The sequence below is a fragment of the Triticum aestivum genome, chromosome 7B, assembly GCF_018294505.1.
Source record: "Triticum aestivum cultivar Chinese Spring chromosome 7B, IWGSC CS RefSeq v2.1, whole genome shotgun sequence".
NCBI classification, from domain to species: domain Eukaryota; kingdom Viridiplantae; phylum Streptophyta; class Magnoliopsida; order Poales; family Poaceae; genus Triticum; species Triticum aestivum.
Genome location: NC_057813.1, coordinates 502,837,689 through 502,864,650, shown reverse-complemented (window position 1 = coordinate 502,864,650; position 26,962 = coordinate 502,837,689). Strand labels below are relative to the sequence as shown.

The 26,962-nt window shown below is 46.0% G+C and overlaps 1 protein-coding gene across 3 annotated transcripts; it reads right to left on the bottom strand.

The window, feature by feature from the left end:
• Positions 1-9,862: 9,862 nt before the first annotated feature.
• Positions 9,863-14,377, bottom strand: LOC123160944 (tRNA A64-2'-O-ribosylphosphate transferase). Of its 3 annotated transcripts, none has more exons than XM_044578795.1 (7): positions 13,969-14,377; positions 13,430-13,593; positions 12,260-12,974; positions 11,826-11,929; positions 11,644-11,752; positions 10,690-10,749; positions 9,863-10,443 (listed from the first exon to the last, which is right to left on the bottom strand). In XM_044578795.1, exons 1-7 carry the CDS (start codon positions 14,288-14,290, stop codon positions 10,274-10,276), a joined length of 1,644 nt encoding a protein of 547 aa, XP_044434730.1. In that variant the 5' UTR covers positions 14,291-14,377; the 3' UTR covers positions 9,863-10,273. The 3 variants fall into 3 exon arrangements, with proteins under 3 accessions (XP_044434730.1, XP_044434731.1, XP_044434732.1); XM_044578796.1 differs by having other exon boundaries at positions 11,826-11,923; XM_044578797.1 differs by having other exon boundaries at positions 12,260-12,970; positions 13,453-13,593.
• Between the last annotated feature and the right edge of the window lie 12,585 nt (positions 14,378-26,962).

The following is a 26,962-nucleotide window of genomic DNA, read 5'->3' as shown; positions in this document are numbered from 1 at the left end:
CAGACGCCACCGTCGACGACGACCCCTACTACACCGGAGGTGCCTACTACTACGTGCAGCCCGCTGACGACGTCCAGGAGTAGTTAGGAGGATCCCAGGCAGGAGGCCTGCGCCTCTTTCGATCTGTATCCCAGTTTGTGCTAGCCTTCTTAAGGCAAACTTGTTTAACTTATGTCTGTACTCAGATATTGTTGCTTCCGCTGACTCGTCTATGATCGAGCACTTGTATTCGAGCCCTCGAGGCCCCTGGCTTGTATTATGATGCTTGTATGACTTATTTATGTTTTAGAGTTGTGTTGTGATATCTTCCCGTGAGTCCCTGATCTTGATCGTATACGTTTGCGTGCATGATTAGTGTACGGTTGAATCGGGGGCGTCACAAGTTGGTATCAGAGCCGACTGCCTGTAGGAATCCCCCTTTCCAACTCCTTGGTCGAAGTTGAGTCTAGTCATTGCAAAACTTTTACTAACTTGGCTGTGTGCCTTACGGGCCCACGTCGCCTTTGGGTGGTAGTAGGATCTTTTATTCCTCGACCTATGCTCTGGGACTCTGACATCTCTTCTATTCGGGTTAAACGATTTTACTAACTCGGACTCTAGGTTCTCGATAATACTTTTTCCCGGAGAGCCCCTTCAGTCCAGATGATTACTTTGTGCATCGAAGGATTCCGAAGATACCTTCCGATATTCTCCCGAGACCTTGTGCCTGTTGCTTTTGCAATTCCCCACCACTGCAATATCCCTAATGATAAATACTTACACCCATCATTCTTACTTTATACCCAATCGATCTTGTTATTACAAGATACCTCGAAATTCTCTCTAATGTTCCGACAATACTTTGTGCCTACTGCCTTGCAGTTCCTTGCCACTTGAATACCCCTAAGAATAATTCTCGCACTTATCGAGTATCCGCTCATCCCCAGTTGTTCATGTGTTTCACAAAAGTCTTTAAAATAATATTCGATCTTCCTAAAGTCCTCTGGAGCCTTTGGCTCTTGAAATTCTTGCTTGCTTGCATTATGGTTAATCCCATAAGTCTCGTAGTCTTAATGACATTCCTTGTCATTATCATTTTGAGTCCGTTGACTCAATATGTTTGCGAATACACGCAATCATCATTGATCCTTATAAATTAATTTTCCGGCTGAGCTGCCATCCTTTTAACTGGAATTGGTTCTCGACCAATCCAATTGTCTTTGATTGTACCCTAAGGCTATTCAACTTATCCACCCCTAATCAGAGCATTGCTTCTGATCCCTTGATTTGGAAATCATAATTCCTTTGCATTTGACAATTGAGTTAGTCAGTTGTTTCTATAATTTGCTTCCTCTAGTTGAGTACCGATGCTCACGTCAGATCCCTTGTGGACCACCAGATCCTTTGTTGGATTTTATCTGACAACGCCCTTCATATTCAATAACCTTGTGAGCCTTTTCTCTGATACATAATGCCTTTGGTAAATTGTATCGTCTGCTTTCTCAACCATGCTATGTCTTCGAGCTTGAGTTAATTACTTCTAAAGATTCTGGTATATGATTCTAAGATGCCCCGATGGGTTGAACCTATGCCTTCCTTAATATGTGTGGGCTCGAAAGTTTTCACGAGTCGTACTCTTCTGGTATTTTGCCAGATAAAATTTCAAAACTACAACTTCATTGAGCGCGAGAAGTGAATGAAAGGTTGTGCATTGGAGAAGTGGGAGTCGACCTTGAACTTTGCGTTCATGCCCATGGACACGATGTACCTCTTCTCATCGAAGCTTCTTTTAAAATCAATTATTCCCTTGGTATAAGTTCATCTTATATCTGAGATCTGGCCTTTTTGCAATCTTGGTTCCGACCATGTTCTCCTTTAAATACCATTTCTCGTGCAAGTTTAAGCACTTGTCTTCTGTAGAGCAATGCCCCAGTCCAACCTCTACTTCGATCTGTCATCGAGTATTACCCCATGGTATCTCGAGATTATTATGGAACTGCCTAAATTTTTATGAGTTCATCAAGTACTACCTTCTCACTGATTCAAATTTTTCACGGGCTCTGAGTTATTAAAAACTCAAAGACACCGATAACTGAATCGAGTTCGCATTGCAATTCAACAAGTATTTGAACCCATCACTGCTTACAAATTTATTAATCCTTCAAGTCATTCCTAGCCTGATCGGCTATATCATTATCGAGCTAATTTTAACTGTGCTACCCGGTCCTTCTTCCCGGAGCACAATTTTCGACGATGAACTAACCTTACGTCGATCATCATCATCATATCATTTCGCCTTGAACAACAAGCTTGGTTTCGAGTTTGTGTCGTACCCTTGGTTCCAATAACCTTTCACTTTATCATTACTTTGACTTGATGTCATCACCGATCGATTACATCTTCATGAACTCCCGCGACAAATGTGTCGTGAATATCATCAACATTCTGAGCACTTCCAGGATACCAGTTGAATTCATGTTGAGTAATACCATCCTTGCCCTCGATGATTTGTGTTATCAGTGACCACTTTATTGTCTTCCGTTCAACACAAAACTTGTTCGTGTTTTGTGTTATACCTTGAGTTCCTTGCTATCCAACGTTTGTTCTTCTTTAGCTTGGAATATTACCATCTTTTATGTGAAAAATGTCGTGGTAATTTCACCACCTCTTGAGAATTCTTGATGCAAGTGATACTTCTCACCATCACCATTCCTTCTTGTTCCCTGTGTTGATTCTAACCGGGATTCCAACAAGGGAATGATGCTGCTTGGATTTGTACTTTTAGCAACCCTATTGCTTGAAGTTAATGATTGACAGTTCGTTCTTAGACTGTTGGTTATTGAATCATCACTCTAACAGTGATCTTGCTGCCTAAGGTCATATTTCGGGCACACCTTTCAACCAATGTTTAATTGTGTATGTTTTCCTCGAGCATACATCACTATACCATTTGATCTGACAAATGTCATCTTCTTGTTCACATTATTGTGGAAATCCATCTTTTGAAAATCTCAATGAATTGTCGCTGAGTCAATCAGCCACCCCCTCACCTCTCCTTGGCTTAATGATGAACTATTGTTTCAGGAACCCGCTCCCATAGTTCATTTCCCGAGAATCTTGCAATGCCATTTCAATGATTTGTGTTGCGCCTTTTCTTCTCGGACATCCTGAGTCTGAGGCATCATGACACCAATTGGATCTGAATCTCGGTCAGATACAATGGTTGGGACAACTTTCCAGGAGTTATGTTGTTTGTCCTTTGATGACCCGGTAACATGATGTCATGCCTAGCACCCCCCCCCCCTGGCTGGAGGACCTATCATTATGATTTCTTTTGCAAGGATAACCATTCCTCCTGGAGGAAGTGGTAGGACTTATTTTATAAGTTACTCCTGATGGATCATGGGTGTATCCGAAGTCGGGCCCTTGATTGAAACACCATATCATTGCTACCTGAAGCATGTCTGTGGTACTCCGTTCATCACCAAGAACATTTGAAGCACAATGCTAAATTCTCTTTATCAATTATCCAAACACCGTTGTATGGGTAATATCATGAGATTCCTCCCCCCTTACCTAAAGGGTTTTCTACATTATATCCTGTCATGGATATCATGCTCTTCTTGTCCTTGGGAAGGATATACCCCTGAAATAGGTGTATAAACACATTTTCCATTCCATTGTTCTATTTAATCTGATGATCACCTTTTACTTTACTTTGTTGTGTTTGACATTCTTGTGATCTATATAATCTAAGCAGTAAAGATTCACTGCTTATGTAAACACCTAGATGTATAATTGGTTAGTAAGACCCTGTTACGATTGTTGATGATATTCCGGTAACCACCGATGGACGAGAACCTTGCCTATTAGCCCGCCTCGTTCAACGAGCAGGAAAATGGTTCTCTTCGTCCCTCGCCCTTGGTATCGATGTTGTTGCCGACATATCTGACAGGCTACCCTTTGACACGCCTTACTATCATGACCGTGCAAATTGTCGGCCCCCTTCCTACTTTCAACCACATGGTGGGCCCATAACCCACAGGTCCCAGGATCGAAACCTGACTCTCCTGCACCCCCTCTCCCCAAGGTTGTTCTTCGCGTGTGGCCTCGTATGTAATTCACGGGCCACCGTCCCAAGTGATCTATTTTGGTAGCAGACGCAATACTCAATCTCATTGCTCTGGACCCCTTTCGCATGTTGTTTCAGGCATCGAACGATTGCCTAACCGTTTGAAACTTTGGTACAATCGTCTATTGCACTCAACAAATTCACTGAAATATAACTCATGGGGTACCTTGTGTATTTCCCATTGAGTTCACCGTCAGATGCCCAGCTTTGTGCAAATGCATTCTTCCGGAGTTTTTCCTCTTGGTCGCGTTCGTAGGACGATGGAGATCCCGAAGAAAGGATGACGACTTGAAATAGAGAAATGAAGAAATCAATGAAAGGGATCAACCACTTCGAAAGATCAACCAAAGATGAGAAGATCCGTTAGACTTCGTAACCAGAACTTCCCCCCCCTTACACCCCTCTTAAATCTCGGGACGAGATTTCTTGTAGTGGAGGAGAATTGTGACGCCCGGATAGTTACGCTACAGTAATCCTCCACTAATGATGCCACATCACCTCGATTACTGTGGTTAATCTCGCATTAGTTCGAAACCGATTTGAATTCAATTTAAAATCAGGCAAACAACAAAAGTTTTCAAAAATTAAAACTAAAATGTTCGGGTTGTGTCAAATAAATCGTAAGTAATTATGGTGGAGAAACCAAACTTTGATAAAATGTTTAAAGGCTCTAGAACGATTAAAACAGTAGTAAAACAATTAAACAAATGCCTATTGAATTTATAGAATGCTAAAACTATTTTATTATGGGTTAATAATTAATCCCACAATAGTTTGTTGATTAGTACAAATTTAGGCACTAGGGGTAAATTTTATAAAACTAAAGATAAATGAAACTACAAATAAAAAAATAAAAGAAAAGAAAATATAAAAACAGAAAACAAAACTAACAAAGAACAAAAAAAAGAATAGAAGAGACACCCCCCCCCCCGCTGGACCATGGCCCAGCAGGCCATCGGGCCAACCAGGCCGGCCCAGCTGGTGCCTACAGCACCCCCTGGGGCGACCGAACCCTAGCGTCACCCCCACTCCCCCCATCGTTCCCCACGACCCCCCACTCACTCCTCCCTCCCTCCCGACTGGATTGGGGTCGAGCGACCCCGACCCCATCGCCGCACCGTCGCAGCCACCTCGTCGACGCCGCCTAGAGGACCACCTCGCCGGACCTCGCTTCCCCGTCTCCCCCTCGTCTGCTTCCCCCACCTCTCGATCCCGATCTGGATCGGGAAGGGGAACGAACCCGGCGCCCCTCGCCGCCTCGGCCCCCGCCGCTCAACACCGACGTCGGTGTCGTCCCTCGCCACAACTGCTCGTCTCCTCGTCGCCCGACCGTCCTCGACCTCCTCCCCGAACGGCCTCAACGACCCCGCCGCCTAGATCGACCGCGCACGCCGCCGCCTGGACCTCGCCGGACGTCCTCGCCGGTCTGCCTCCTCCTCCTCGCCGGCCTGCACCTCGTCACCGCGTCGCTGACTTCTCCGTCTCCTCCCCGCGCCCCACTGCCCCGATCCCTGCATCTCGCTGTGAGCCTCCGCCTCCTCCTCTCCTCCTTCAGTCTCGCGCACACACTCACGACCGCGGCATCGTCCGTGCGCTGGCCGCGCCCAGCGCCTCGCCCCGCTGAGGCCTCTCTGCCTCGCCCTCTCCCTTGCTCCCCGCGTCCTCGCCTCTGCTGCCGCGCCCTGGCGCCGTCCCGCCGTGGCCTCACCGCTGTCGCCTCCGGCGGCCGGCCTCGCCGTGCCCTGCTATCGCCGGCGCCCCCCTGGTGGCCCTGATGGGCGCGTGCCCGCACCTGCGCCCAAAACCGCTATGGCCCCCTGGGGCCTATGACATATGGGCCCCGCCCACAGAACATGTTTAAAAAATAGAATTTAAAGAATTTAAAATAATATTAATAAAAATTAATAATTAATTAATTAGTGAATTAATAAGTTAATTAACCCTGTTTAATTAATCTAATTAACCTGTTAGCTTAATTAAACAGTAATTAGTTTAACTAAATCCTAATTAACCTAACAGAGTATGACAGGTGGGTCCCATTGGACCCACGCGTCAGTTTGACCCAGTCAACCCCTGTTGACTGCTGATGTCAGCCTGACGTCATGCTGACGTCATAAATCCATTTTCCGAATTAATTAAATAATTAATTAAATCCCAGAAATTAATAAAATCTTTAGAAAATCATATCTTTTAATCCGTAACTCGGATTAAAATATTTTCAACATGAAAGTTGCTCAGAACGACGAGACGAATCCGGATACGCAGTCCGTTCGTTCGCCACACACCCCTAACCTATCGAACTCGCAACTTTCCCCCTCCGGCTCCTCTGCCCGAAAACGCGAAACACCGGGAATACTTTCTCGGATGTTTCCCCCTTAACCGGTACCACCTCATACCACGTTAGGGCACACCTAGCACCGCTCATTGTCACGTCACGCATCGTCGTGTTTATGTTTGCATTGTATTCATTGTTTCTTCCCCCTCTTATCTCCGGTAGACTACGAGACCGACGCTGATGCCACCGAGTACGACTACGTCACCGACGACCCCTCCTTGTCTGAGCAACCAGGCAAGCCCCCCCTTTGATCACCAGATATCGCCTACTCTTCTCTATACTGCTTGCATTAGAGTAGTGTAGCATGTTACTGCTTTCCGTTAATCCTATTCTGATGCATAGCCTGTCATTGCTGCTACAGTCATTGATACCTTACCCGCAATCCTAAATGCTTAGTATAGGATGCTAGTGTTCCATCAGTGGCCCTACACTCTTGTCCGTCTGCCATGCTATACTACTGGGCTGTGATCACTTCGGGAGGTGATCACGGGCATATACTATATACTTTACACTGTTACATTACCTGTGATACTGTTCGGAGTTGGGGGCTGAAAGGACAGGTGGCTCCATCCCGGTAGAGGTGGGCCTGGGTTCCCGACGGTCCCCGACGGTTACTTTGTGGCGGAGCGACAGGGCAGGTTGAGACCACCTAGGAGACAGGTGGGCCTGGCCTTGTTCGGCATTCGCGGATACTTAACACGCTTAACGAGATCTTGGTATTTGATCTGAGTCTGGCTACTGGCCTATACGCACTAACCATCTACGCGGGAGTAGTTATGGGTATCCCGGCGTCGTGGTATCAGCCGAAGCACTTCAGACGTCAGCGACGGAGCGGCGCGCGCCGGATTGGAACGTAAGCCTGCTCTTGTATTAAGGGGGCTAGTTCTGCTTCCGGCCGCCCTCGCAACGTGCAGGTGTGCTATGGGCGATGGGCCCAGACCCCTGTGCGCTTAGGTTTAGACCGGCGTGCTGGCCTCTCTGTTTTGCCTAGGTGGGGCTGCGACGTGTTGATCTTCCGAGGCCGGGCATGACCCAGGAAAGTGTGTCCGGCCAAATGGGATCGAGCGTGTTGGGTTATGTGGTGCACCCCTGCAGGGAAGTTAATCTATTCGAATAGCCGTGATCTTCGGTAACATGACGACTTGGAGTTGTACCTTGACCTTATGACAACTAGAACCGGATACTTAATAAAACACACCCTTCCAAGTTCCCTAGACAACCCGGTGATCGCTTTTCTACAGGGCGACGAGGAGAGGATCGCCGGGTAGGATTATGCTATACGATGCGACTGGAGATGCGCTTGGAGATGCTACCTGGATATGCTACTTGGAGATGCTACTTGGAGGACTACAATCTACTCTCTTCTATATGCTGCAAGACGGAGGCTGCCAGAAGCGTAGTCTTCGACAGGATTAGCTACCCCCCTCTTATTCTGGCATTCTGCAGTTCAGTCCACTGATATGGCCTCCTTACACATATACCCATGCATATGTAGTGTAGTTCCTTGCTTGCGAGTACTTTGGATGAGTACTCACGGTTGCTTTCTCCCCCCTTTTCCCCCTTTCCTTTCTTTCTGGTTGTCGCAACCAGATGCTGGAGTCCAGGAGCCAGACGCCACCGTCGACGACGACCCCTACTACACCGGAGGTGCCTACTACTACGTGCATCCCGCTGACGACGTCCAGGAGTAGTTAGGAGGATCCCAGGCAGGAGGCCTGCGCCTCTTTCGATCTGTATCCCAGTTTGTGCTAGCCTTCTTAAGGCAAACTTGTTTAACTTATGTCTGTACTCAGATATTGTTGCTTCCGCTGACTCGTCTATGATCGAGCACTTGTATTCGAGCCCTCGAGGCCCCTGGCTTGTATTATGATGCTTGTATGACTTATTTATGTTTTAGAGTTGTGTTGTGATATCTTCCCGTGAGTCCCTGATCTTGATCGTACACGTTTGCGTGCATGATTAGTGTACGGTTGAATCGGGGGCGTCACAATCACCATGTCCACCGACCCCGACCGTGCCGCCGCCGAGAAAGCTGAAGCCGACAAGAAGGCCGCCGAGGACGCTGCTGCCACCAAAGCCGCGGCCTCTGCATGGCCTACTGGAGGGTATAACTCGTTTATCCCGCTCCTGATTATTTTCATATTAGCAGTACTAGCAGTATGTGTAGATTTGTCTACTGTTTGCTTAGTACGTGCATGTTTAAATCAAAGTCAGTACGTCATCAACTTAGTCAATGCCATGGTAGTGATTTACTCGTGGATTAATTTAATCGAGAAATTGCCTATTTACTCAACATGGAGCTGCTTCGTTAAACACACTAATATTTCATTAAACTTTTTGGACTACATTGAAGATATTTGACTTAATTATATTTCATTAAGCTTTTTGAACTACATTGAAAATATTTGATTTAACCAAGTGATAATATCAACTTTCTGCATTTTACTCCAAACCATGTAGTGTTTATCCTTCCAAATATTTGCTTTGAGAAGTTTTCCACGTCGCGTATCGTTGGCAATGGCAAATCATACATCATGTATTCATGACCCCAGTGAGTATGCTACTAGTTAAGTGTGTTCGTGATATAAATCTAAGTGGTTCGTTACCTCCTCATAATATTTGTACTTCTCTGATTCGCCTCTAGACTTGTACCATCCGCCAACCCTTATTGCTTAATAGATCATTTTGGAATGGGATATACATCCCAGGTACTGGATCAAGTGAAGACTCTAGGCTTCCATCAAGCCACTACTACATTTCGTTTACATTAAACCTAAATGAATACATAAAATAAAACCTTCATGAAATGAGCGATTTTTACTTTCATGTTTTCTTTGAGAACCCTTTGAACGCCTTCTCAAAGGGTTCTAAAAAAATTCAGAGCAGAGTAACCAAGCCCAACTAATTACCCTATCAGTTCTGTTAAGCCTTGACAAATGATCCTTTACTACCTAGACATCATGTATTGACTCATCTTATGACCACGGCTGCACCATTATCATCATTCATCAATGTATTCAAGGTTTCTATCTAATATTGTAAGTTTTTCACATTTCAGATTTATGCATCAATTTGTATGCACCTATACGACTATAAACCCGATCACGATCCAGTGCAACATCATCACATCATCAACGTGTTAAATTGCTCAATTCGTCACAAGCCTTTGAACAAGGTATTGCTTAGGACACACTTCCTCCGAGCTTTCTTTCACACTAGTACACCCGCACCCGCTGTTCCTAAATACGAAGTAATAAGACATTTTCACAGTTTCTTACATCTGTGGACAAAGGGAGCATTAGATTCAAGACGAGCACTTCACATTTTGATATGCTAGGTGCAGTTTCCCAACAATATATCCTTTTTTTAGAGGTTCCCAGCCAACCATATACTGTAAAAACAGCAGTACAGGCTCGAAGAACAAATAAAATGAATGTCTGTGGGATTAGGAGTTGGTACAAATAATGTTACATCGACCCAAAACTGTGTCTCCATCATTACAAGCTCTCTCACAAGTATAAAACTCAGTGCTCTCGTAAAACAAGAATACTATAAAAGTCAGTTCAAAAAGCTACTTGGGTATTTGGTTGTTGCCAGTACATAATAACTGGTTTTCATTCAAATGAAGAAATGCTGATCAGTATGGGGTCCATCTGGACGGTGGTGCTTGAGCTATTCCAAGGACAACTAGTGACCATTAATTCTTCAGACACTAGAAGATCATTGGAGAATGAAGAACACGCAAGAATCAACTGCAAGCCCAAACCTGACTATTCTGTGGCAACTGATGAGAACAAATGCCTCATCGGATGCATTTTTCCACAGAACTAACAGGGCAGCTGTTCCTTTTCGTTGCATAGAAAACCATAGACCTGCCTCAAGTTTCCCCTAGATGGCCGCGCATTAACGGCGTATTTGCAAATGAACACCAGCCTCTTCCTCATCTCCAACTTGGTGATGTCTCTTCTCATAAAAGATTCGCCGCAGTCAAAGGACCCTTTAGATAAATACATACTGATTAGTTCAAGATGAATAGACATGACTTATTCGAAGTATATATAGTTCTGCAGAGCACCTACCTAGTATTAATTTTTTTTGATTGCATTATGGTCATCCATGGTTAGAAATGAGCGCAGAAAAATAAATTTGTATGTCATGCAGCTATGCAGACAAATAAGAACGGGTTCCCTATTTACTCTTGAAATCAATAAGTAAATATAATTGCATTCAGGATTATGCTTACCAGTGTCACTGAATAACCGTGTGATTATTGCCAAGGCTACACAAATGCTTATATCTTCTCCTGAAAGGGCAGGTAAAAAAAAGAGTTAAGCTAACAGGCGTAGGCAAACTTGTTGCTAAATAAAATTATTTGAACAAATATTGATCAAACAAAGCCCACCCTAACATATTACCAAAACTGACTTGTGGTCATCACATGACAGTTGGTGATGCGGCATTTACTTGCCATCATGGGAGTCTAAAGTTTAACTCATTTGGGCCACATCATGCATGGTCTGTAGCGTGGCCAATGAACATTGGCGTGACACCATTTAACAGCCGGCAAAGGGAGCCGCTTGCTCCACCGACATAACCAAAAAGGATTATTTATTTTTTTATAAAAAATGGGGGTGGGGAGTGTATTTTGCATCCCTAAACTGTCTGACCACTCTAAACTCTAAAACCGGTTAAATATAAACCTCATCTCTGAAAATAAGGTATGTCACAGTACCTCCATATCATCCAAAAAAAGCTTGCAAATATATAAGAGTCAGGTCTTTTATAAGTTTATTTAAAAAAACAAGCCCCAAAACTAAAATTAAAATTCTCCTGATTTTCAAGTTCAAAATAATAATAATAAAATTATAAATATGACCAAATGTTTTCAATCTAGAAAAGTTTGGGACTAAAATTTGCACTCAACTCACGCGATGAGTAGAGGTCGTGTGGCAGAAAAATAGGTAGTAAGACGTCTAAGGGTTGTGTGCACTCAAGCTTTAGCGGTTTGTCTGATTTTAGACTTTAGCGGTGTTGTGTGCACTCAAGCTTTAAAAGTTTGGATGCTGGTATTTGAAAAAGATAGTTCTAAAGGGGTTATTTATAATAATAACGTGTTCACAAATGGTACAGGTTTCTACACGGTAAAAGGAAAGTGCATGTAATATTTTCTTTTGGTAGGTGAACTTTGTCAACTCACCATTTTGACAACATAGCAGCATTTTTCTCCTTGCGATCAGATTTTTCTTTGCAAAGCTAACTGCTTTAGGAAGATTTTTCAACAAAGAAAATCGCTCATCCTTGGAACCCTGCAAAACGGAAATATAGAAGTTGATGTCTGAATAAAGAGGAAATGCAAAGGGGTAAAACAATATCACTAACCACAATAGGTAGCTCAAGGTAAGAATCTTCTGATGAACTAGGAGGCAATCTTGATGTGCTGTCACAGTTCAATATGCAATCCATATCAGCCAAGCCATCTGCAACTACATAAAGGGACATAAGAAACACTATCATTAAGGTTCTTTACCATGTCAACTACTCCTATGGCAAGGTTTGATGTCCCAATGAAGTTGTTCATTATGTAGTTGACATAATATTAGGAACTAGGAGTAATTTTTATTTCCTAATGAACAATACTATTAAGCCAAGTTTGCAGTAGGAACTGGGAGTAATTTGTTTAGTGATAGTGTTTAATAGAGTAAACTTGGCCATAATAAACAATAGTATTGTTCATTATGTAGTTGTTCAATAGAGTAATTTTTATTTCGTAATGAACAATACTACTAAAGAAGGTGCACAGTTAATCAGTATACCTTGCATGGTAGATCCTACTGCAAGGTTTGATGTCCCAATCCAGAAGACTACATGACCACCATTGGAGTATTGTGTATTTGCTGGAGCAATAGTAGAAGGGTTTGAGTTCATAGGTTGTGCGATAATTGTATGATCTCCCTTGTAGGGTTCGAGTCCATGGCTTGAGCACTTTACATGCTTAACTATAACTTGTGGAGAATGTTCACCCCTCTGCGCACGGTAAACCCTATCCTTTTCAACAATATCGGCAACTAACTGATTACAAAGATCTGGTCCACCATCAAGTAGATCGTATGAATGCTTCCAGAATAATGTAGGAGTTAGACCACGTGCCCAACTCTCTTCATCATCTCCTGCACCAGGAATATAGCGCCAGCTGAATTCTGACGCCGTCCTTTGTGTAGCCACTGTACCAGATGCAGATGCTGAAACTAATATGATGGGAGTGAAGTCCCATAACTGATGATCTGGTACTTCATTCAACCATATACGTGTATTTTGTGATATCCACAGTGGACGGAGTGGTTTCTGCAAACCTAATGCAAGAGAATGAATGTCTGCACCACAAGATTCAAATAGGTTCGCCCATTCTTCAATACGCCCCTCTATTGCATTTTTCTCAGTTTCCAGAACCCATACAGGAAGATGAACTGAGCTATCCCAGTTTGATGAACCAGAGTACTCTTCAGCATCCCCGTTTGATACAACAGCTGACTAACAGACAGAATTATGGAACATTGTGAGAACAAGTGAACACATATTCTTCTCGCGAAGAACAATCCGCAATATGGAAAGAAAGGCTGAAATAACAGAAAAGGAAGATATACTGTGACTAAACTACAATATATGGTTGTGAGTTGTGACCTCATCCCAAATAGAAATGTGGTAGTGAAGTAGGTGCCATGTTAAATCATGAAATTAGCACTGCTGCTCTTATTTTTCCATGTAGTTTTCTAGAGTAATAAACTAATATATAGCTTCCTCGTAGACATTAACTTAATACAAGGATTATGCTAAAACAGGCATACTGAAACATGTGGTCTACCGTACAAATTTCAAATATAGCAATGGCAATTGGCAAAGCATTGGGGTAAAGAAAATGTGCACAAGTGGAAATTAGCAGGATATACATGCATATTCTAATAAATCGAAGTAATCCATATACCAACCGTTTCAGAATTCAATCCGCTACCTTGGTTGATAGCCCGCAGTCGATGCCTCTGAATGGCTCGATTGAGAACACAGCACCAAATGGGTATGGTCTTTGCCATGCTGTCAGGAAATCGTTTCCCTTTCCTCGTTGAATCAACTATTATGCACCCTCCTCTTTCCCCTGCTCAAAGGGTACCAACAAAACAAATTAAGGTCAACTTAAGCTAAATCCTCAAAAGTCCCAGGCATGTTGCACTCTCCACTCCATTGTCGCCAAAAACACAGTCAGTGATAATAGCCATGTACAGGCAACAGTCAGCATAAGAGTTCAAATGATGAGCATATCTGCACTCATATTCACACTTTTGGCAGTGGGTATTTGAATCAACCCCAAGCAAACGAAACTGAATTACGAGTGATTCAGAGAAGTAATTTTCCTGTGAAATCCTACTTCTGGATATAAATCACCGTGCCGGATGGGAACGTCAAAGGGGATACGTACTACGTACTTACTACAAGTTGTGCAACGAAGGGAGGGAGCGAGATGCATACATACCGGCGAGGAGGGCGAGGTGGAGATTGAGGCGGGCCGTGGAGAAGCCCCAGTTACCGGCGTGGCCGTCGGTGGACTTGAAGTAGCAGGTGGCGGCGAGGGAGCGCGGCTGCGCGTACCAGAGGCCGCAGCGGAGGTTGGAGACCAGCGGCAGCGCCGGCCAGAGCGCCGCGATCTCGGCCACGAAGGCCGCGTCGTCCGCCACGCTCCGCAGCGCGTTGTACAGGGTGCTCTCCCGCCGCTTGATGCGCCTCGCCGCCTTGTAGATGCTCAGCGGCCCCTCCTCGGCCGCGTGCTCTGACGCCGCGGCCGCCGCCGCCGCCATGGGGAGAAGATGCGGGCTGTGGCTCCGGAGCAGAGTGGCGGCTCCGACTCGGAGGTACCGGTTTGGTCTGTGTCAGGCACACGTCGCCGCCTCTTTACCCTTTTTGTTACTGCGGGTTTCGTTAGTTCCATCGTCAGATATAGTACAGCGTGAGCTAATCAAACAGTGTAAGGTAAAGGCAGTCCGACAGAGATTTGTTTTCCGAGGTAAACAGAAATTCACGATATTTTGAGATTTTTGAAGGAAAACTCAATAAGTTTTAGTGCTCCAATTGGATTTTTTTTTGAAAACGTTTACAATCAACCGGTTGATTTCACGCTCGCGTAAACCGTCTCCGACGCACGCCACGCGTCCTGTGGGGCCAGGCACCGCCCAACCTTATCTCCCCATCCCGTCTCGTATAGATCACGAGAGCCACTCATTTCCCCCCGAGCCCGATCTCCCTTCGTCCTCCACCTCTCACCTATGTTTCGCCCGTTGATCTGTCATTGCCCATGGATGCATCAAGCGCCGCTGCCCAAACTCCACGCGGCGCTGCAAGCTACTACCAGCCCCGCCGTCGTCGCCGGAGTTGCTTAAGAGCTTCACTGGAGCCACCGGTGCTACGTTGGAGCTCTGCCAGAGTTGCATTGGAGCTTTGCCAGACGTCATCGGTGTTGTGTTGGAGCTTCGCCAGACATCGTCGGTGCTGCGTTGGAGCTTCGTCGGACGCCCATGGTGCGCCATGAGAGCTGTAGTGGAGCTTTTGCCAGGGTGCAGCAGCGTTGTGTCGAACCTATCGCACGCTTACTACTCCGTGACGTTGTCATCCAACGGTTACCAGGGCGTTGATCCGGTTGATTCGTAGCAGTCGCCTATTTTTTAGGGGGATTAATTGGATAGGGGCGTGCTACGCGTCCACCGACTGGTTTTTTTAAAAGATCGTCTGAGTCGTGAGCCGTCAGATCGTATGTCATCGAGCGGCCAAGCGGCGTTCTTCACTTTTGCAACAAGGTAATATTATAGAAACATTTGCAACAGAGGTTGTGTTGCAGAAATTTTTGCGAATGTCATGTTTTAGAAAACTTTTGCAACATAGGCTATGTTGCAGATTTTTTTCGGCTTCATCTTTTTTGCAAGATAGATGATGTTACAGAAAAAACTTTTACAACATAGGTAATGTTGAAGAAATTTTTACAATGAAGAAATGCTGCAGAAATGCCACCCGCCGACGCATGTCGGAGGCGGCGGGTGATGACCGGGGACTGCACGGAGGAGGTTGGCGGGGTCATGCCATGCTTGGGCACTCTGCTGCAGCCAACAGTCGTGGTGGATGCGGGCAACGGCCCAACGAACTACGACACCTCATGTAGTGAAGAGGACCTCTCCATGCGCGAGTTGCTGGCGACCCAAGACCGGGACGAGAGACAACGAAGATAGATGGGAGGGAAAAAGGGATCTGAATTGTACTCCCTCCATTCCTAAATATAGGGTGTATAGTTTTTAGCATGGAAATTAAAGAACGCACATGGAGCAAAAATTTCACAAGTTTTGGGCGACATTACACATGACTAATTGACATGAGAAAATAGAGGAGCTTGCGTGATATAAGGAAATGTAAACAAATCCCTCAAAAAAATATTCAAACGAGTGGTGCAGCGCAATACACCTTATATTTCGGATTTTTTCTCAAAAATCTATACACCTTATATCAAGGAACGGAGGGAGGAATGAGCAGCTAGAGATAAGAGAGAAGGGAATAGTGCAGTGTACGAGCCCGTAGGACATGCGTTACGCGCGAGCCTATTGAAATATGAAGTCAAATTAAAGGTTGGAGGTCACCTTTGGATAGCCCTCTCTGAGATGGATATAAGGATAACTCAAAACGGGGCTTGGACGCGGGAGTTACGTCAAGTTCAAATAGGCTTTTGTTGACACCACTTGCATGATTTCCCGCAGAAGATGACCTCAAATGAAGAAGTGTTCGCCATGAAAGTTATTTGCCTTGTCGAGGCGGACGATTTTGCTTTTTGAAGCATTTCAATCCGTGATCGTATGCAACTTTTAAAGCCAAAACATGTCAGCCTAATGCCTTTCGTGGCTAAAATTAGGTCGCCCGACCTAGACAAGCGAGAGATAGTAGAGGTAATATGCAATCTATGTACCATGACATAGTCCACTAGGGCAAGGGACTCCCTGTAGGTGAGAGTTTCAAGCATCCGGGCAGCATTGATTCCTTGAAGAAGAACCATCGGGGAGCCTAAATATCCACCTTGATAATTCCGGCACACTACTCACACGACCCCATGTACCACGTTCCTTGAAACTGCTGCATCTACATTTACCTTCGCCTTGTCCACTGGAGGGAAAAGCCAGATATAACTCTTCGGTTGCACTTGCCTTACTTGAGTAATTTGATTAACTTTCTTTGGAATCAGTAGCAAATCAACTAGGAATCTTTGGGGAAAAAGGTGAGTTGAGAGAGGCATTTGGACCTCCCCCATGAATTGCCTTACGCATAGCCGTTCAGGTCACCCACAAGGTTACCACCATCAAAGTAAACTCCATAGGGGGCAGCAAGTTCATCTTGGTGAAGATCCATTGGTTTGCACTTGTTTCATTCGTCATACTCATACACCCCACCGTTTCTTCCTTAGCCAAAGGCCACACACATCGAAAGATAGAACACTATAAATTTCATGGTCTTCTTTCCACCAAGCAGAAGTCACATCAATGAGCTCACAAACCACCTATGGCGTATGGTTCTTCAAACACAATATCGGCCTCGTAAGTTCATCTCTTGGGAGCCAGTTGTGTTGTCATATATTTGTTGTCTCTCCAGCTCCTATACATCTTATCACTATACTTTAGCTATAGTGTTTTTAGGAGTACTTTAGTTATAATAAAACAAGAAGGGTGTATCAAAATGAAGAAGGTAAATTAACAATACTTCAACGGTCCAATACTACCCCATGATATCCGTCCAATTCTTTGGGCCAAGATCTCTAACCTGCAGGTATACGTTCCATACTGGCCCAACCGAAATTTGAGTCATGTATTGTCCCCTCAGAGGTTAAAAGGCGCAACTATGTGCCACACGCTACGAGTTCTACCATGGTTCGCCTGCCTGCAGGGAGCAAGTATTGACCCGGCCCAGTAACCGCATCTCATCATCATGCTGGCATCATGTTACTTTTTGTTTTGTTTTTTCTTCCGTTTTATTCACATTATTTTTCTTTGTTTTTTATTTTTTATTTTCTTTATATTTAAAAGTACTATAAATATACATAACAAAAACCACTTTACATAAAACTTAAAAAAATATTAATCTTGCATTTAAAAATTCTTTCTTATGTATACGAAAAATATAAAATGTGAATCAACAAAAGCAGAAAATGTAATCATGGGTACGATTTTTTTGTGACATTTAAAAAATGTCACGCATGTTTAAAAAATGTCCTCTTGATTTTTCTAAATATGTTTTTACATTGCAAAAACAAAATGTTCGTAAAATTTAAAATATGCATACATTGAAAAATGTATGGTATATTTAGAATAAATGTCACAAGTTTCAAAAATGTGTTCTTGACATTATTTATTTTTTTGTACAATGTAAAATAAAGGTTGCAATATTAAAAAATACCAATAATTTTTTCTTCTAAAGTGTATTTAAAGACGTTTAAATGTATTAAAAATAATTTTATAAAACTATTAATCATGTATTTAGAAAATGTGAATTATTTATAAAAAATTAGATGTGCACGAAAATTTTACAACGTCTATGAAAAATGTAGACATCAAAAAATATGTTGGGAAAAATATTAATCATGCTTTCCGAAAAATGTTAAACTTGTGTGAAAAATGTCCCTAATGTATACAAAAAATTTACAATGCGTATGAAAAATGTAGAAATGTGTTGGAAAAAAAATATAAAAGGAAAAGAAGGGAAAATAGAGAAAATCAATGAAAAATGAAGAAAGAAAAAAATAGGGAAAGTAAAAAATAAAACCGAGGAGAAAAACGGAAATGTAAAAAAGAAAGAAAACAGAAGAAAAAAAAGGAAAACCAAAAACCAAAAAAAACTGAGGACTGTCAAAAGAAAAAATACAACAGAAAATGAATACAGTGTTGGGCCGGCCTGCTAGCGTCAGCCCGTAGTCGATTCCTTTAAGGAATCGGCACGGGGGAGACATAGCCTGGCGGAGGCAAAATGCTATGATCGGATTTTTATTTTAGCAAAATCAACCTTTTCTATTAAAAAGATCAAAGCAAATTTAACAGATGGCAGTCTCTCTGATACTGAATTTTCCTTTGTTGGCGTGACACGCATTTATGTTGGAAAAAACTTGAAGTTTGCTCAAAGCAAGTATAATACGGTGATGTAACCAGGCTATAAAGATTTAAATACTATATTTTCTTTGAGTTGGAAGAAAGAGAAAATAAGCGGGATGTAGATTTAGAGCCAGCTGTAACACGCGCGTCAAAAAACTTTGTGAGAGTGAAAGATGAGCCATATGTTAGTAAAATAGTACCTTTTTTAGCTAACTAATATATGTGTTGACTATTACATTGACTGTAGGTGACATGGCATGGTTATATTATTAACTATGCTCTCAGATGAAACAAAAATTCTAAGGTCAATGGCTTGCAAAAATGTTAGTGCCAAATTGGAAGAAGGTCGACACTAGCGATAGTTGTGGTTGAACCATAATTACTCATTTTGAAAGAAATAATAATTCTATAAGGGCTATTTTTTTAAATCACAGACAAAAGATTTGCTTGATATATTAATTAAGAGGGGAAAGGGTTCTACATTTGACCCTTCCAACACCGCATGGCGATTACTCTCGAATGGTTATTTCCATTAGCTTCTTTGCCCCCACGGCAACCCATAACTTTGCCTATTCCAAAATGTTGTTTAGAAGAATCGGCAGCGGCGCGCTCTTGTGCCGGAAGACACATGCATTCCTTTCATTCCATAGCGTCCAAGAGATAAGCATGGTGAGTGATGCCTAACTTTTCTTGATGGGGTATGCGTGCCGGTTCTATTATCCCACCATTCTTTGACGGAGCCCTCCATATACCAAGTAGAAGTATCTACATGCGCAACGCCAAGTTTTTCCGCCACCGAGTTCTAGAGTCGAAGGGTGCGCTGACACTTGAAGAAGAGATGTATCCCGGTTTCTTGTCCCCTTTTGCAAGGGTGTAAAGACCACAATTCTCCCAACATTGCTTGGCCAAGTGGTCGGCGGTCCAAATCCTATCTTGCATGGTCAACCGAGCGAAAAACTTGATCTTCGGCCGCGCCCACATCTTCCATATCAGTCGGTCCAGGGGGATAGAACCAAATCCAAAAACTGGGCCTCGTAGGCAAAGGCCGCCGAATAAATGCCATCATTAGAGTGCTTCCACACAATATCATCCGGCGGCAAGATCATCAAGGTGGAAATCATCGATGAGCATCCAAAAAGTGAAGAACTCTCAGATGTAGTCAGTGGACACGGCGTCTAAGGGCTTGATTCGAAAGATCCAAGCATTATTTTTAAGAGCCTCTCGCACCTTCCAGTTTTTCTCCTTGAGGCCTCAAAGAAGAGAGAGAGAGAGAGAGGGGGGGTGTCCTTGGGCTCACAGCTAAGAAGTCAAGGAGAGTCCCAGGAAGGTGTTCTCGCACTCCGAGGACTATAGTGTCAACACAAGAATCTCAGTTTCGCTCATGAACACGATAGACCCATTTTGTAAGGACAAAACATGTGACAATTGTTGAGTATAATGTTTATTTAGGAAACATAGGATAGCGTAGGATTTGTTCCTGCCTTGACTTGTACTTCAAAATGACCATGTACTTCTATATATATGCCCACGAGGCTCAAGCAATATAACAGAATATTCCACCAATCCTCTCTCTCCCTTCTAACATGGTATCAGTTCCGGGTTCTAAACCCTAGCCGCCGCCGCTTCCGCACCCGCGCGCCACCCCTGGGGCGGTCGGCCTCCATGACCGCCACCGGGGGCCGCGCCGCCTGTACCTAGGGTTCGTCCACCGGCCGTGTTGGTCGGCTACCCTAGAGAGTCTTTTCCCCGAGCCCTTGCTCCGGGGTTTTCTCCCTCCCGCCGGTCATCTTGATCGTCGGTTTCTTTTTGGTTTCTCGATCTAATCTTGACCGGTTCGCGTCGCCCACCACCGCCATCGACCCCGTGCGCCTCTACTCCAACCCCGGCGCGATCGGCCGACTTCTTCACCGAACCGGCGGCCTCGCGTGTCGTCCGCGCGTCTGCCCGCCGGTCGCCCCGACCCGACGGCCTCACGCGTCGTCTGCGTGTCCGCCTGTCGGTTGCTCTGACCCGGCGGCTTCGCGTCATGCGGCGGTCCTTCGCCGCCGTCGTTCGCGCGCCGCCCGCCCGTCGATCTACGCCGGCCGTCACCGCCCTGCTTCGACTGGGACTCCTGCATCACCCGACCCGGCGGCCTCGCGCCATGCGGCGGCCAATCATAGCCGCCCTGCCGCCCGCCGTCGCCGGCTTCATCTCGTACTCCGCCGCCACCCCGTCTCCATCGAGCGGCGTCCCCGACCTCGCGCGTGATCGGATTGATCACCCGCCCGCCGCCGCGATCCGCCTCATCCCCGCGGTGCGACCGACCTAACCCGTCGGTTGCGCGCGCCTCCGCATGTCCCGTGAAGATCGTCCCCGAGTTCAGCGCGTCCCTCCACCGATCGAGCAACGGACTGCCGCTGCGTCACCCCGTCGGGCCGCAGCGCCGCCGCCCCGTGGTTCTTCTCCCGGCTGCACCGACCCGCGTCACCACTGCGTCGACCCTTTGGGCCGTAGTGTCGCGGCCCGCGGTCCACCACCGCCCTGAGACCGTCCGCTCCTGGTTGTCCCCGTGGCCGCACCGACCCTCGCGCCGCCGCTACGTCGCCCTGTCGGGCCGTAGCGAGCGTGGCACGCGGTCCACGCAGCCGTCCCGAGGCCGTCCCCGTGGTTGCACCGACACGCACTCCTCCACCGCGCCGCCCCTTCGGGTTGTCGTGCCGCGGCCTCCGCCGCCGCCCCGAGGTCTTAGCGCCATCGCCCCGACCTGCGTGTCGCCGCTGCGTCGCCCCTTCGGGTCGTAGCGCCGCAGCCCGCGGTCCACTCCGCCGTCACCGCGCGTCGACCTCCCGTGGTATGCGCCGCGCCGTCTCCCTTGGCGCGGAAACACCACCGTCCGTGCCGGTCTTTGTCACGTTGTCAGGGTTTTCCGCCTACTTCGAGCACCGCCGCCGCACTCCTAATCAAGCCGCCGCCGCTGTCGCCGTCACGCCGCCGCCGCCGCTTTTCTTTGGCCGCCGCCGCCGCTACCCCGTAGCCGCCGCAGTCGCCCGTCCACCTCCTTCATCTTCATCCAGCACTAGCCCATCGCCAGCGTCGCCGTCATCTGCCCCGACCACTGCGTCTACTCCGACCACCGTTGGTGACATTGGCCCCGCGCCGATGGACGCCGCAACCGTCATCGAGTTCTTCTCTGCTGGCCCACCGACTTCTTCGACATGACGTACAGCTCGTGCAGGTCCTAGTCTCCGCATGCCCGGTGCTGGCAACACCGCCGCGTGCCTTCGTCCACGATGTGTTCCCGGGCCTGGCAAGCCTGGTGCGGCGCTTCGTCAACTTCGTCTTCATCCGTCTACGCATGCCCAGTGCTGGCAACATCGGTGCGTGCCTTCGTCTATGATGTGTCCCCGGGCTTGGCAAACCCGGTGTGACGCGTTGTCAACAACATCTCCTTTCTGGCGCACCACTACTTCGACACCACTGCGCCCATGCTAACTCGGTGCCCCCTTGCGCCCGCGGCTCCACGGCGACTTCCTCGACACCGGCCACCCCGACTCAACATCGACCACGTCATTCTTCGCACGGCTACCTCGACCACGACTCCACCACCCACGCTCTCAGCTACATCGACAAACGACACAAAGGGCTACCGCCTGCTTGAGCAACCTCATCGGTTTTCACTCCAGCCACGACTCCGCGATGCATCGACCGTTACGACTGTGGGGGGTGTCCGTCAGCTTGCCTTCGGATTCTTCTCCAGTCTCACCGTCTGCGTCGCTACCGTTGTGACTACGGGGGAATGTTGAGTATAATGTTTATTTAGGAAACATAGGATAGCGTAGGATTTGTTCCTGCCTTGACTTATACTCCAAGATGACCATGTACTCCTATATATATGCCCACGAGGCTCAAGCAATACAACAGACTATTCCACCAATCCTCTCTCTCCCTTCTAACGAGATGACATAGCCAAATTCAACGCAGTGAGGCTGACACAAAAGTAGAAGTATTAGATTTGACTAAGGTTTTGAAAAAGATCTGTTAAAAAAATGGTCATTTTTTTCAATTCTCACACCATTTGCATACTAGCACTTTGAGGTGTACTGGTGCACCAGGACACCAAAAAGAAAGTGAAGAAAATATGTTTTTTATCCCCATGAAATATATACCCCGCTACAAATCTTGCCTGAATTTGACTCACATCTTGGTACACAAGAACATGCGTCAGCGAATGTAAATTACTTGTCACTCTTCTGTCAGCAATGCGCATTGCATCTGAGGTGTAAACATCTCTGGCATTCTTGCTGCATCTAACTTCCAGCAGGAAACGGACAGCACCCGAGTCTTCACTCGCTCTCAGTCAAATTGTCAGCTTGTCTCACTCTCACACCTTGAGTTTGCCGGTAGGCAGTCTGTCTCACAAAATTGGTGTGTTTCGATGTGATTATCCCTGTCCTTGTAGCATTAAGTTGCACTACTCTCATCCGATATTCGTCAGATATCCATCTGAATCTCAAGGAACCTCTGAAAGGTGAAAACCCACTCATTCCAGCGATTATCGGCGCACGCCATATGCAAATGTTCAGTCAAATCTGCTGTACATGTGCAGCTTATTGAATTGCTACCTTAATAATAATTGATTTTACCTACCGCCGGATCCTGCTCATTTTTGGTTCGTTAACAAATCCTGTTGAAGTCGACAGGTCGTACGGGGCCAGCTCGATAGTACAGTAATTCATTTAAAGCACATGCAGCTTTCGCGGCCCCACCAAAATATAGCAAACATGATACTCGTTGCATTTGGTCCTTGGTTAAAATTTCCCCACCCCTTGTTGCAACTAATATGCCCATATTGACCAAGGTATTGAATGTCAAAATCGTTTCATTCTGTTGACCTGTGCACTATCGTTGAGTGTATTTTCAAAGACTAAGTACTAAAAGATTCTTTTTCCCCAAAAAGGGAGACTCAAGGAGGGTGTGCAAACCAAAGTGGCCACTACTGAAAAAAAAAATCGTGTTATCTGTCGTGTGAAGTCTTCGAAAGTACACGGCAGAATTTCAAAATACTTGATGGTGGCCTTGTTAGTTACTCTGGTCATTTTTACTCTGCGTGTTAGATTTGTGTGAAGTCAAACTTTATAAAGTTTATCCAAATTTATATGAACAAAGATCAACATCTACAATATCAAATATATGTATATATACTATGAAACTACATTTCATAGCGAGCCTAACAATATTGATTTGACATTGTGAATGCTGGTACTTTTTTCTATAAGCTTGATCAAAATAAAGATACTTTAACTTCAGACAAAACTTATATCCACACTAAAATGAACCGGAGGGAGTAGTAAACAAAATTTGTATGTTCAAGGAATAAGCAATCTCCTCCATATATATTGTCGTGTTTTTCTCGATGAAACACCGAAACAGTATACTTAAGGCATCTCCAGCGCCGACCCCCAAATCACCTGCATACGTTCGAAGCGTGTTATGTCATCCAACACGGGTCTGTACCAGTCGGTCGAGCGGTCCGGACATATTTTTCCTGTAGGGGGGGGGGGCTTTGCGGGCATATGGACCACTGCCATGCCCACGTTTGACCGCCCTGACCCACCCAAACCACCTCCCTCGCCCGCGCGCGCTTCCCACCCGAAACGTTCAGTGCCGCTCCAGAGCGTCAGACTGCATTCATTCCCGGCTAGAGCGGACACACCTCTTATTGGCGCCGGGGTTGAAGCGGTGCGCCGGCCAAGAGAGCGCCGCCTGCGCCGCTTCCCTGTGCACGCGACTGCTTCGCGTTCAAACGACACCATGGTCGTCCGTCCGTCCATGTGCCGCCCGCATTAATGACACACAGTTGCCAAGGAACCTACTCTGGCACCACCCGTCCGTTCGTCTGCCGCCCAACATTGCCATTGGCCCGCTATATAAACTGCAGCCCCGACCATAGCCGCAGTCATCTTCCTCATGTCCCTTTCTCCTCTTCGCACCATTCTCATTATGGCCTTCTTGCGCTCCAAAGCTCTCTGGGACGGACTGTCGTCGGAACAGAAGAAGGAGATGACCGTCATTGTTGCCAGCTGGCGGACCGGCATGCAGCTGGAGGCCGAACGACATCCCAATGGAGGACGCGTCCGAGGACGAGCCGGCGCCACCCTCCTCGCTGGCGTCACCCTAGACGGTGCATTGTACCATGACCATCGGCGAGACTCGTTCCCATTACATGGACATGGGGCGGAAGGAGTAGTTTTGGGAGGCACGGGTCGAAACGGCCTACAACCTCCAGCTCCTCGAGGAGCACCGGCAGGCGGAGGAATGATACACTCCAACGTATCTACATTTTTAGATTGTTCAATGCTATTATATTATCCATCTTGGATGTTTTATATGCATTATTATGCTATTTTATATCATTTTTGGGACTAAACTATTAACTTAGTGCCTAGTACCAGTTCTTTTTTTCCTTGTTTTTGCCTTTAGAAAAAACCAATACCAAACGGAGTCCAAATGAAATGGAATATTTTGAGGATTTTTCTTGGACCACAAGACACCCTGAAAGTTTCAGGAGGAGGCCAGAAGACCCACAAGGTGACCACAAGCTCAGGGGCGCCCCCTGTTGGGTAACGTAGTAATTTTAAAAAAAAATTCTACGCACACGCAAGATCATGGTGATACATAGCAACGAGAGGGGAGAGTGTTGTCTACATACCCTTGTAGACCATAAGCGGAAGCGTTAGCACAACGCGGTTGATGTAGTCATACGTCTTCACGATCCGACCGATGAAGTACTGAACGTACGGTACCTCCGAGTTCAGCACACGTTCAGCCCGATGACGTCCCTCGAACTCCGATCCAGCCGAGTGTTGAGGAAGAGTTTCGTCAACACGACGGTGTGGTGACGATGATGATGTTCTACTGACCAGGGCTTCGCCTAAGCACCGCTACAGTATTATCGAGGTGGAATATGGTGGAGGGGGCACCGCACACGGCTAAAAGATCAAACGATCAATTGTTGTGTCTCTAGGGTGCCCCCCTGCCCCCGTATACAAAGGAGCAAGGGGGGTGCGGCCGACCAAGGGGAGAGGCGCGCCGGGAGGAGTCCTACTCCCACCGGGAGTAGGACTCCCCCCTTTCCTAGTTGGATTAGGACTTGGGAGGGGGAAAGAGGAGGGGGGGAGGAAGGAAGGGGAGGGCGCCGCCCCCCTCTCCTTGTCCTATTCGTACTAGGGGGAGGGGCGCGCAGCCAGCCCTGGCCGCCTCTCCTCTTCTCCGTGAACTAAGGCCCATTAACCTCCCGGGGGGTTCCGGTAACCTTCCGGTACTCCGGTAAAATCCCGATTTCACCCGGAACACTTCCGATATCCAAACATAGGCCTCCAATATATCAATCTTCATGTCTCGACCATTTCGAGACTCCTTGTCATGTCCATGATCACATCCGGTACTTCGAACAACCTTCGGTACATCAAAACATATAAACTCATAATATAACTATCATCGTAACGTTAAGCGTGCGGACCCTACGGGTTCGAGAACTATGTAGACATGATCAAGACACGTCTCCGGTCAATAACCAATAGCGGAACCTGGATGCTCATATTGGTTCCCACATATTCTATGAAGATCTTTATCGGTCAGACCGCATAACAACATACGTTGTTCCCTTTGTCATCGGTATGTTACTTGCCCGAGATTCAATCGTCAGTATCTCAATACCTAGTTCAATATCGTTACCGGCAAGTCTCTTTACTCGTTCCGCAATACATCATCCCGCAACTAACTCATTAGTTGCAATGCTTGCAAGGCTTAAGTGATGTGTATTGCCGAGAGGGCCCAGAGATGCCTCTCCGACAATCGGAGTGACAAATCATAATCTCGAAATACGCAACCCAACATGTACCTTCGGAGACACCTGTAGAGCACCTTTATAATCACCCAGTTACGTTGTGACGTTTGGTAGCACACAAAGTGTTCCTCCGGTAAACGAGAGTTTCATAATCTCATAGTCATAGGAACATGTGTAAGTCATGAAGAAAGCAACAGCAACATACTAAACGATCGTGTGCTAAGCTAACGGAATGGGTCATGTCAATCACTTCATTCTACTTATGATGTGATCCCGTTAATCAAATGACAACTCATGTCTATGGCTAGGAAACATAACCATCTTTGATTAACGAGCTAGTCAAGTAGAGGCATACTAGTGACAATCTGTTTGTCTATGTATTCACACATGTACTCCCTCCGTTTCTTTTTACTCCACATATAAGATTTGGTCAAAGTCAAACTGAGTTTGACCAAATTTATATAAAAAAAATATGAACATCTACAATACTAAAACTATATAGTATGAAAATACATTTCATGGTGCATCTGGTA

Coding starts and splice junctions, on each gene's coding strand:
- LOC123160944 (XM_044578795.1), bottom strand. CDS start 14,290: ATGGCGGCGGCGGCGGCCGCGGCGTCAGAGCACGCGGCCGAGGAGGGG. Junction 13,594..13,968: donor CCACCTCGCCCTCCTCGCCG/GTATGTATGCAT, acceptor CCCTTTGAGCAG/GGGAAAGAGGAGGGTGCATA. Junction 12,975..13,429: donor GCGGATTGAATTCTGAAACG/GTTGGTATATGG, acceptor TCTGTCTGTTAG/TCAGCTGTTGTATCAAACGG.